We start from the raw sequence: 13,027 nt of genomic DNA on the forward strand, positions 1-13,027 counted from the left end.
GTGTGTTTTACACTTACAGCACAGTTCATCTCAATTCATTCACTAAATTTTCTTCAGAAATACTCGATCTGTATTTAGATTTCATAAAATTTATAGGTGAAAAAGTTGTTCTAAACCTACTCAGAATAACAGTTCTTCAAAAAGTTAAGCATAGGGTCACCATATGCTGCAGCTATTCTGCACCTAGGTATATACCCAAGAAAATTGGAAATACATGTCCACACAAAAACTTGTACATGAATGTTCATAGCAGCATTATTCATAATAGCCCCAAACTGGAAACAATACAACGTCCGTCAGTTGCTGAACGGATAAACAAAATGTTGCATATCCGCACAAGGAGATATCATTCAGCCATAAAGAGGAATGAATTATTGACTCATGCTATAACATGCATGAACCTTTAAAACATTATCCTGAGTGAAGAAAGCCAGACACAAGAGGCCACATATTGTTGATTCCATTTGTATGAAGTGTCCAGAATAGGCAATTCTGTAGAGAAAGAAAGTAGATAAATGGTTGCCAGGGGCTGGGAGGAAGGGGGACGAACGGGTAGAGGATTTCTATCTGGGGTGAAAATGTTCTGAAATTAGATAATGGCAATGGTTGCACAACTCTGAGAACACTACACTGAATTGTATTCAGGAAAACACTGAATTGTACATCCTAAAATGGTGAACTCTATGGAATGTGAATTATGTCTCCATAAATCTATTATTAATTGAATTGAGCTTCAGTATGTTAAATTAATTTAAATGAATAAACTTAAAAATGCAGTTCTCAGTTGCAGACACATTTCACATGCTCAGTGTGCCTCACTGAGCGGTCCTCCTGCTCCTTTTCTTCCAAACAGGAGTTCATATTGGATCCAAGGTTTGTGGGCTTTAGTCATTGGCGTGTAACTATAAAAGCTTTCTGACTTCTGTCTCGCCTTCTGAGTTTTTTTGGTGATGGGAGCTTTTGAAAATAAGGGTAAAATATAAATAATTCTCAGAACTAAATTTAGGCTAAGGGACAGACCATGTGTTTTTTAGAGTGTACTTTAAAAGTTTCTTAAGCTAAAAAAATTAGAGGGAATAGTTTATTAGAAAAACTGAAATAAAGGAAAAACATTAGCCATGATATTAGAAAAGATGTAGCTGTGTACTTGTGTCTTCCATTTGTTTTCTAATAGACTTTCTAGTTTTCTGTAGACTTTTATTCATTGATCAGCTAGCGTCAGACCAGACCTAGTATCCAAGTGACCAGATTCACCTGGGAAACTTCTTAAAAAACAGATTCCCAAGCCCAGTCTTGGAATTTCCGACTCAGTTAAGCCCAAGGAAGGCTTTGGGCAGCCGTGTTTTTAACAGACTCCCTCACTGATCTTGACGAATTGCCATGTTTGGGAACCACAACCGTAGAGTTCCTGTTCTTCAGTTCCTAACAAATGAAGAACCTTTTTTACCTCCCTGTTATGTTGTTGGGCTGAGCTAATAAATCCCATGAGATATCTAAATGGATGGTTGTAAAGTATACCTCAAAGCAAAATGATATAATAAGTATAATATAAACTTTGTCACAGAGCGAGTTTTCTGCACGCCTTAATAAAATGGGAGCGGAGCGCCAGAATTTGGCAGAAGCAGTTACCCTGGCGGAAAGAAAATACTCAGATGAGAAGAAGAGAGCGGATGAGCTACAGCAGCAAATCAAAATGCTTAAGTCCAACTTGGAGTCCTCTAAGCAGGAATTAATTGACTACAAGCAGAAAGCTACCAGAATACTCCAGGTAAGCGTGAGATGCACATGTGTGAATGTTAAGATAGGCCAGATGACCGAGAGACATTCTGAGACTTTTTATAGATCTGTGAGATACTTTGTTCCTGTTTGACTGGGTTGGCTTGCTTCAGGTGCCTTGCTCTTCTTAGAAATATTATAAAAAAAGATGAAATGTCTCCTGTTCCTACCACTTTTTTCCTTTTAAGAAAAAAATTCATTCCGCCACTACCTAGTTCAGGTCTTCAACCTGTCACCTTAATCACCAAAAGCAATGTTTTTTCCTCAGTTAGGTGTTTCAAGATCTGGTCTTTGTTCTTCCACTAAGTAACCATGTGCTGTTGAGCAAGCTGAGCCAGAAGAAGGCAGCAGAGAGAAAGGTACAGAGGAAGAAAGAGGACAGACTTACGGAGAAAGGGCTTAAATGAGGTGAAAGGAGATGGAATCAATGCACAGGCGGAAGAATTATCCCCCCCCCCAAAAAAAATGAAAGGGCACGTCTTCACTCTGATATGAAAGGCAAAGGAAAGAGAAGTTGAAAACTACATTAGATGACTACAGTCTTAGATCTAAGGGAGGGGGAAGACGCTGTGAGAGGAGATCTGAGAGCTGGAGGAGGCCTAGACCAGTCCCTCTGAAAAATTCAAGAGAGGATCAACAAGGAAGAACATAACAACTGTTAAAAACATTGCTTTTGGCTCTTTTGACCACTTTGATCCATTTCCCTGTCCTTCTCCTTTCTTTTAATGCCAGACGTGCGACATCTGCCAGACGTATGATATCTGCTGTCTTCATTTTAGAACTGTTAACTTTAACTCTTGTATGTAATTTCTGTCCCCACTACATTTCTGAAATTGTCTTCTGAAAAGTCTTTAGTGACCTAAATGCTTTCTGTCCTCTTACTGGTTTCCATCCACTTTGATTTTGGTAGAGGTTTTGACCCTGTGAACCCTCCTACCTTCTTGAAAGCCGCCTTCTAATGTTACGTGTACTGCCTTAGCTCTCTGTCTTCTCTTTACTGCTGTTTCTCTTGGGTCCTCTTCTTCTGTCCTTTTTTGTTATTCTTTTTTATTTTGCTTTGTCATATACTCTGCTTCTGTCACTTGATGTGACTTCAGCATGGCTCCAACTTCCCACCTGGTTTCTGAATGCCTGCCATGCTTCTCTTATGTGGGATGTCCCAACCCCCAAATCAGCTTCCCCTCCATTCTCCTGTTTTCATATGTGATATTGCCACCTTCCTAGGCAGTGAAACTTGAAACTGCAGTGTCCTTTTGACTCCACCTTTTTCCTTTAGCGCCTGCCTCCTATTGGCAATGAACCCTTTTTTATTCTACATCTGTGAAATATCATATCCATCTCCTCTAAACTCTTCTTTCTAATTATTTGTGTTGTATCAGTGTAATTTGTTAATTCATCTAAGAGGTACTTAATTGAGCACCTAACTATTCACTAGGCACTTTGATAGGTGCTGAGGATACTGAGCTCAAAAGATGTGTCCTCTTTCTTAAGGGAGCATTCAGTTTAGTGGGACAGCACTGAGGCAATTGATAAAATGAAATTATTGACGCAGTACTGTGGGAGCTTGAAAGAAGAAGTCCTTAAAACCTGCCTGGAGATGTCAGGGATCACTGGAGATGCTGGATGAAGAGGAACTTGAAGGATGAGTAGGAAGACCTGTGGTAGAGAGGAGATTTCAGGTAGAACAGCCTGTGCCAGAGCAGAGCGGGCCTGAGGGAACATGGTGTATTTAGGAGACTGCAGCTAGTTCTCTGTTGCTAGAGCATCAAGTATTAGAGATTAAGAGATGGGAGAGAAAACTCAATGACAGCAGATGCCAGATTGTGGAAGGCCTTGCATACCATGCAGAGGAGTTTTGATTTTATCCTATAGGTGATGGTAGGGGGTGGGGAGGTTTTGGAGGACTTGAGCAGCATGATCAGATTTGGGTGTAAGAACTGTGGCAGCCATGAAGAGGTTAGGCGAGTGTTGGATGTCTGTCTTGTTTATCGTTGAATCCCCAGCACAGTGCCTGGCCCTTAGTAGGTACTCAGTAAATTGTTGAATACCTCGAAGGGATGAGGAGTGGGATGGTGAGATGTAGATGATAAAGAGGCTTTTATCAAAAATAGTGGTAAGAAATTAGGAGGACCTGATCTAAGTTTGTGGCAGTGAGGATGACAAACCAGGGACTGCTGGGAGAGTTGTAGGAGGTAGAATATATGAGACTTGGGGATTTAATGGGAAGAAGAGAGAAAAAGGTAAATGGAATCTAGGATGATCCCAGGTTTCTGGTGTGAGTGTACGAAGGATGTTCCCGTGTGCTACTGCAAAAGGGAAAACAGGAGAGACAGCGGTCTAGGATTGAAGGAGATGATGATAAATTACGGTGAGTTTGCAAAATTGACGTGACATCGAGGTGAAAGTATCGGGAAGGCCATCCGAAGTGGAGAGGCCTGAAGCTCAGCAGAGAGGTCTGCTGTGTTTTGTTTGTTTTTCTTTGCGGTTCGCGGGCCCCTCCCCGCCGTGGCCTCTCCCGTTGCGGAGCACAGGCTCCGGACGCGCAGGCTCAGCGGCCATGGCTCACGGGCCCAGCCGCTCCGCGGCATGTGGGATCCTCCCGGACCGGGGCACGAACCCGTGTCCCCTGCATCGGCAGGCGGACTCCCAACCACTGCGCCACCAGGGAAGCCCAAGAGGTCTGCTCTTTAGCCACATGGAGGTATGGATATATAAATACAGATGTAGATCTGATCATGTTTATTATAGAAAATTTGAAAAATACAGAAAAGCTGGAAGACATCACCCATAAAGAGGAGAAACTATTTTTGATGGAGGAGAGTGGCTTTCAAATATTTATTTATGGTGAAGGAACCAATGGTCCTTTTTATTACTGGCCTAGGATTACAGCACTTTTTAAACTAGTCTTCCCATGTCAAATCTCTTCTTCCAACTTATCCTTTATACTGGGTGTCGGCAAAGTTTTTCTGTAAGGGGCCTAATAGTTCCTGTTGTAGACTTTGAGGGCTGTATGTGATCTCCATCACATATTCTTTGTCTTTACTTTTTTATAATCCTTTGAAAATGTAAAGAACCATTCTTAGCTTAGTGAGCTATACAAAAAAAGGCCACAGGCCAGATCTGGCCCATCGACCATAGTTTGTGAGCTACCGCTTTAAACCTCTGCCAGAGTTACCCTCCTCAAACGCACCTCTGGTCATATCACTTCCTTATCCACTTCCCGGTAACTGGCTCTGGACCGCCCAGTACAATTCACACATTTTAGCCCAGTATCCGAAGCCCTCACACACTGGTCCTGACATTCTGTCTGAATGCATCCCAGGATACTCTTGGGCCCTCGTGTTTTTTCAGTTTATGCTTTGTCCTCTGTTTTCTCTACACCTTTTAAAATCTTAGCCATTTTCCAGGACCAGCATAAGAGCTTTCTTTCAAGTAAAGTCTTCTCTTCCCCAGAAGTGTATTTTTTTCTGCTCAGAACTCTGCCTTGTATCGGATATTTGTCACTTCCCTTTTGATTCGTAAGGCAGAGGGTGCTGTCTGGAGTGACGTTGTCTTTATTACATAGGACGCTTAGCATAGTGCCAAACCCATTGTAGGTTCTCCATAAATATTGTTGAGTGTAATGTGATTGGTGGCGGGGGGGGAGTATAAGAAAGGATGAGAAGAATCTTGTTAATAACAAGTTTTCAACAATAACAGGGTCCTGGGGACTACAGTCCAAGAACGCTGTTACAGCAAAGCTCTGTTGCATTTTTATCCCTATGGATTTAACATTCTGTGGACTTTCTCTGGTGGAGAATATAATTGGAATATTCCCATAACAGTTTAATTTGCGTGTGGTAGATGATATTCAGTGTACAAGCTAACTCTGCTTTGCTATTCTTTTTTTTATGATAGTCTAAAGAAAAACTGATTAACAGCTTAAAGGAAGGGTCTGGTTTTGAAGGCCTAGATAGCAGTACTGCAAATAGCGTGGAACTAGAAGAACTTCGGCATGAGAAGGAGATGCAAAGGGAGGAAATACAGAAACTGATGGGTCAGATACATCAGCTGAGATCTGAATTACAGGTAAGATACATTACTGTTCAGCTTCACAGACAGCCATTTACCCTCAGGTATTAGTAGCTTGAGACATGATGGATTCTATATTTTGAGGGAAGGGTATTGGCGAAATAATGTGTGAAACTTTGGGAATATTAGTTACCATACAGAAGTGAATCTAAAGCAATAAGTTTCTTGTCCATTGATTGACTTAAAGTTATAGGAATAAGAAAGATAGGTAACCAGATTCATTCATTCAGCAGATACTTACGAGGTATTTGCCATGTGCCAGACATCTAGGCTTAGAGCTATAACAGAGAACCAGACAATCTTCATATTTATGGACCTAACATTCTAGTGGTTAAAAACAAATTAGATTTGGGCTTGTTTCTAAAACTAGGGTGTTGTCTAATATTAGAATGGGCTTAGGGTTGATCTTTTATAGTTTCACGCGTAATCTTGTAATTTATAGTTTGCGTAATTAATATATTTAATCGAAAGGTAAAATTGGGCCACTTATTTATCTTAAACATGGGGTCTTTGACATAGGTGGGGTCTCTGAGGATGGGAAAGATAAAAGTGTGGGGTAATGAGCCTTCTCTTCTTAAAAAAGAAAAAAAAACAAAACAACTTTCTGCCAAGAATACTTATCCATGCATTAACTTAGATAATTATTGATTTGTAAGATGTACATGAACAACAGTGGCAAGTGTGGAAGTTGTGAGAATGGGCTGGCTTGTCTGGGGCATGGGTTTGAGTGTCAGATCTAGATGCAGATCTTGTATCCTGGCTTTGGCACTCAGTAGATGTGTTACCTTACACCAGGTACCACATCTCACTGAGCCTTAGTTTTCTCATCTGTAGGTTGCATACGACAACAAGGTTCTCTTGAGAATAAGGGATACTATGTATAAAGGGCCTAGCACTGTTTCTGACACATAATAGGCTCAGTAAATAGTAGCTGCTATTATTTCTGGGTTTTTTTCTTACTGTCCTTTAAAGTGTAGGATCTTTTTTCTCTAAATAATTTTGAATTCCAAAGACTTAAGTCCCATGAATTTGAAATTGAATAAATGCTAAACTTTTTCCTACCTATTCCGTGTCTTTTGCATGAGATTATGAAAAATATGATTTGTTTTACTTTAATATCTCATCCCTACCCCAGCATCATTGATAACATTGACACATTTTCCTATCCTTTCTCAAGAAGTTTATGAAATTGATAATAAGGACCATAGGATTAGGTCTGGCAAAATGGAAGAATTGTTAATTATAGCAGCTGTCATTTGCTGAGCACTTCATGTGCCAAGCGCTACATAAAGCCCTCGACATATGTCCTTTCATTTATTCCGTACCAGAACCCCGTGAGGGAGATGATGCATTCTCATTTTACAGTTTGAAGAAATTTAGGTGCAGAGAAGGAAACTAACTTGCCATGACTCGTAAAGTAGCAGAGCCAGGATTAGAACCCAGTCTGTCTGATTCCAGGACATGTGTCCTTAACCACTGCGCTTACTGCCTATCTCTTGAGAATTCATCAGATTTAGTCAAATTGGTAACAAAGATTAGTCTACTTTCTACTCACCCTGAAAATGGTAGGGAAAAATAATTTAACTTATTGCTGTTTTCCACTAAGTCCACAAAGTTGTGTGAATTTAGAGTATTTTACTGTGGTTATATGGGAGTATCATTAACCTATCAGTTGTTTCAAACAGTATGCGAAGTGCCAGAGTTTGTGGAGATGAGTATATAACACAATGTACCAAAAGATAAAAAGCAAAGTTAAGATGCCAGTTTTTGTTTCATGTAGTACTGTATGAATGGACTTGTGCTTATTAACCCGCAGAGAGAAAATACAGAAACCTAGAGCAATGTTCTTTGCCACTAGTGGATTTCACAGATACCTAGAAGCTGCTTTTTGAGTTTGAAGAAGTGAGAATAGTGACACCAAGTGAAGAAGTTAAAGTGAGAAATATGGGAAGATGTGAAAACAGATAATAGTAATAGAGCTAGAAAAGAAATATACTAACCTCAGGTGATATGAGAGAAAAGTTAGTTTTACTGTATATTACTGTATGTTGATACCCACACATGTACAAAACTACTTATAGCCTGCAATTTCAGGGGACTAACGCAGTGAAGTCCTTTTTGATGTTACATTTCTATTCTTGAAATTGTTGCTTTTGAATAGAGAGACACATCTCCCAGTGAGCCGCTGTCTGCTCCTGGTCATTAAACCAAATGGTTTCTGCTGCAGCATCCTGTTCATTTCTCTCACCATTTGCCGTGTTATATAAGGAGGGGCCAGTTTTTGTGCTCCGTTTAGTCTGCGTCTGTGTCTCATTCATCTTTATCCCTCCAGTGCCTGCTGAGCCCTGTTCACGGCACATAATGATCACTCAGTAAATACTGAACTGAACAGTTCATTTTTGCTTTCACATGTACGGTTCATCTTTTTAGGATATGGAGGCTCAGCAGGTTAGTGAAGCAGAATCAGCAAGAGAACAATTACAGGATCTGCAAGACCAAATAGCTGGACAAAGAGCAGCTAAACAGGAACTAGAGGCAGAATTGGACCGACAGAAGCAGGTAAGGATTTTAGATTGATGATTACCTAGGAAGACTGTCCACCAGCGGTCATATGAGGAGACTGCTAGTAAAGCAGCTTACTGAAATTCTTAGAGGATGAGCTCAGAGGTCCCTCCTACCTTATTACTAACCCACCCTCCTCATTGCTTGTTTGTTTTAACAGGTGAAATATAGCGACACAAAATGATTTTGAGACTTGCTTAATATCACACAGCTAATTAGAGAACAGAATAGAATCCAGCATTCCTGTCCCAGAGCCCAGAATTCCTTCTACTGCTCTGTCTGTATTTTATTGTATCTCCTTGTCAGAGTATGTATGTTAGAACACTTGAAAACATCAGTTGATTTTTGTATTTTATCAGATTTTTACTTTCTAGAAACAGTAGTAACTTTTATTTAATAGAAATATAAATACAACATGAGTGCCATAATAGACTGCTTTTTCTGTTTTGAGAAAAAATGCTTATAACAGACTTTACTTACAAATCATGTTTAAAATTATATTTCATTATTCAATTAGCAGTTGTCTGCTCTCCAAGCCAAATTATTTTACTTCAATGTACTTATATGACAGTTTCAGTACTAACACAGTTAAACATGTTTACAGTCACATTTTCACAATAAGAATCTATATGTAATATTCGTAACATCTATAATTTACTGAGTAACAACATTGTTATAGGTACTTAGTATACATTATCTTATTTCATCTTCACAATAAAATCACTATTCATTTTACAAAAGGGAAAGCTTTGTATATTTCTCAGTGCATCACTTATAACGTTTCCAGCTTTGCATACTTATATATTCTTTGAAGATTTTTTTCATTAGGATTTATCATTTCTGAAACGGGTTCTATTTTCAGGGAAGTGTTTGTTTTTATTATGACAGTGATTTCCTGAGTAGTAAGAGAAAAATTCACCGAGTAACAACCTGTAGGGTACATCATAGGCTATCTTAGATAATTTGGTTGTAAGATTAGCTCTCCTTTCAGAAATTGCATTTTAATTTATTTAAGGAGCTAGTATATATTAAAAGGCAAGAATTTGATGTTCTTGATGTTTAGTGAGATAACTTTCATTTTATTATGGCCGATGGTTTTACACATCCACTTGCAGTGCCCTTTTCTAAAATGAGGGAATTAAGTATAGAGGAAAGTGGAGCTGAATGTAGCTCTAGGCTATTTATTTAGTAATCAGATGTTCTGGATGGGAAATACTTAATCTTGGGATTAAATAGTCCTTTAAGTAATTTAAGTAAATTTCAGCCTTAAATTTTATGCTAGCCTAGAGCTTAAAAGAAACTGGGCAAACCTTCTTGTAAATTATTATTCCCCTACCTAACCTAATTACCTTCCTCATTTTCTCTTTTCTCACTTATCTCAGTTTTTTTAGTCTGTGAAGTGAACAGGTTGAACTAAATGTCTAAAGTAGTCTCTAGCAGTTTGATTCCATATCACGTTACTTCTTCATACAGCTCCCTTTACTTTGCACCATTAAGCATAATGCTTTTGAAGGTACTTAATGATCTACCCTTTCTTTCCTGGCATTGCTTTACTCTTTAATTCTCACCTGACCCTTACTGATCCTGTCCTTCATACAAACTAGTTTGGTGCAGTTGTTAGTGAATTTGGAGGTATTTCTTTCTTTCCTCTCTCTGTGTTTTATCAGTGATGGAGCAAAACAGGCGCAAGATATTGCCTGATAAAAATAAGCCCGTGAAAAGCTGCCCAAAATCATCAGGGACATGCAAATTGAAACCACAGTGAGATATCACTACATGCCCACTATAATAGCCACACTTACAGAGACTGACAGTACCAAATGTGGGAAAGGATGTGGAAGAACTGGAACTCTCTCATATTCCTGTAGGAATGCAAAATGGTACAGGTATTTTGAAAAGCATTCAGAAAACAGTTTGGCAGGTTTTCTTCCTTTATGCTAGGCATACACTTATCATATGATCCAGCAGTTCTGTTCCTACGTTTTTCTACCCAAGAAAAATGAAAACATATGACCAATAAAGACTTGTGCTCTGGGACTTCCCTGGTGGCACAGTGGTTAAGAATCCGCCTACCAGTGCAGGCGACTCGGGTTCAAGCCCTGGTCCGGGAAGATACCACATGCCGCAGAGCAGCTAAGCCCGTGCGCCACAACTACTGAGCCTGAGCTCTAGAGCCCGTGAGCCACAACTACTGAAGCCTGCGCACCTAGAACCGTGCTGTGCAACAAGAAAAGCCACAGCATTGAGAAGCCCACACACTGCAACGAAGAGTAGCCCCCGCTTGCCGCCACTAGAGAAAAGCCCACACGCAGCAATGAAGACCCAACGCAGCCAAAAAATAAATAGATAAATAAATAAATTTATTAAAAAAAAAAAGATTTGTGCTTAGTCATCATATACAAATTGATACATCATGCTGAAGTATTAACTTTTCATCAGATCCCTTGAAGTCTGTTCATTTACTCATTCAGTATATACACAGCACATATTGATCAAGTGCCTACCTGTGTCAGGCATTGTTTCAGGTACTGGAGATGACATAGGGAGCACTGACTTAGCTTTTGTTTATTTGTGCCTCACTCTGTAGGAATTCCACTACATGGAAGAAGATCTGTATCGAACAAAGAACACATTGCAAAGCAGAATTAAAGATCGAGAAGATGAAATTCAAAAACTCAGGAATCAGGTATGAAGCAGCATTCACAACTTGGGCAAAGATACCATTGTAAAACTACATTTTTTTTAGGGATACAGTAAGACTTTCTTTTCCTGTATTTTCACCTGAATCCTGTTGTTGGAGTAGTGAGGTAAGTTATTTTCAATGTGATATAGAATGAATTTCCATTGAATGCCATTTGAGTCTGCATTTGCTGTATTCTAGGGCTTGCTTCTTATACAGGTATCTTATAACCAGTCACCCAAGGAGATGTGAGTTACTCCAGAATTTCATACCATCTAACTTCAGTGGTAGTTTTGCTGATTGCCAGTTTTACAGTGTGTTTTCCTCAGAAAAATCCAACAATACATTTTCTTATTAATAGATCTTTCGTTAGAGTCACTAAGACCTTTTTATAACTGAAAATGTGAAACATAGAAAATAATATGCGCCTACCACTCAGATTTGCCAGTCTTTATCATTAACTGACAAAATCGTGCATTCATTTACCCTGTCATTATACACTGTCCTTTCCCCTCTTATATTCACATGATTGACTTAATAAATAATGAACTTATTGATCATTTAAATAATTTGCATAGATTGACTAGTTCATTTTTCAGTTAGGTGATGACTTTGTTTGAACATGAAAAGTCAAATAATTTAATTTTTTTAAGTTCTTAGACTTCTTAGTAGTCCATAATTTAAAATGTTTAAAAACTTTAAATTTTTATAAGAGTTGGGGACAGCTAACTGATTTTGAGTGTTCCCTTCTCCTTCCCTTTCCTACATTTGTGAAATGATGACAAACGGTAAGATGACTTGCTAACAGAAGATTAAAAGAAAGCATAAACCATCAGTCAGTTTAATGCTTAGGTAAACATTCCAATATTTTAAAAATGTTTATTGAGTACATACTATATCTAAGATATCATGGTATTTTTGTTAATCAAGAATTAACCATAGGAGGTTATCTCCGAAAGATTTTTCATCTAAGTAAGAAGGAAGTTGTACAATTTAAAAAGATATCAACCCCTTAATACACTGCAAAAAAAACAAAACCCCACTCAATTAGTGAGTTAAGATATATACTGAATGAACAATAAAAAATGCTGTTTCTGCTTATGTTATTACCTTTGGGCCTCCTCGGAGAAAAATATCTTGGTTAAAAAATTACATTGCATGGGAGTTCCCTGGTGGTCCAGTGGTTAGGAGTCTGCCTTCCAGTGCAGGGGACATGGGTTCTATCCCTGGCCGGGGAACTAGTATCCCACATGCTGTGGGGCAACTGGGCCCGTGTGCTGCAACTGGTGAGCTTGCGTGCTCTAGAGCCTACACACCACAAACTAGAGAGAAGCCTGTGCACCGCAACGGAGAGCCCACTTGCCACAACGAAAGACCCCACATGCTACAAAGGCCCAATGCAGCCAAAAAAAAAAAAATTACATTGCAGTTTGACTATTTTTTCTTTCTTTAAAAACTATTTTATGGGACTAGATAAAAACTTGTGGAAAAAAATGAACATTGATCTTTATCCCTAATTAGACTTGTAAAATTAACAAAAATTGATACGGAATGAAGCTAGGCGTAAGCTACAAAGCTCCTACAAGAAAGTACAGGGAAATCTTTTGCAATTTGGGAGAAGACAGATTTCTTAGGACACAAGAAGCACTAACCATAGATGGAAAAAGTGATAAAATTGGACTTCTTCAAAATTAAAAAATTTTTGCTCATCCAGAGACTCCATGACAAAAATGAAGAGAGGTCAGCAACAGACTGCGAGGAGCTGGTTACAATGCATAGCTCAGCTGACAGAGGGTTTGTGACCAGGATAAGGACTCTTACTGAAACTAAAGAGATGTACAACTAATTTTTTTTTAATGGACAAAAGACTTGGGTAGACAGTTCACAAAAGAAGATTATGAATAGCCAGATAAGCACATGAATAGGTGCTCAAAATCA

The 13,027-nt window shown here is 39.0% G+C and overlaps 1 protein-coding gene across 1 annotated transcript in view; it reads left to right on the forward strand.

Moving 5' to 3' along the window:
- The window catches only part of GOLGA5 (golgin A5), a 39,098-nt gene that overhangs the window by 9,140 nt on the left and 16,931 nt on the right, over positions 1-13,027 (forward strand). Inside the window, exons 6-9 of the mRNA XM_081228878.1 lie at positions 1,565-1,768; positions 5,674-5,844; positions 8,278-8,406; positions 10,997-11,095. Of these exons, the coding sequence (XP_081085004.1) occupies positions 1,565-1,768; positions 5,674-5,844; positions 8,278-8,406; positions 10,997-11,095 (603 nt within the window). The remainder of the gene's footprint in view (positions 1-1,564; positions 1,769-5,673; positions 5,845-8,277; positions 8,407-10,996; positions 11,096-13,027) is intronic.

Source organism: Mesoplodon bidens (assembly GCF_964165515.1).
Source record: "Mesoplodon bidens genome assembly, chromosome: 3".
In the NCBI taxonomy this organism is placed as follows: Eukaryota; Metazoa; Chordata; class Mammalia; order Artiodactyla; family Ziphiidae; genus Mesoplodon; species Mesoplodon bidens.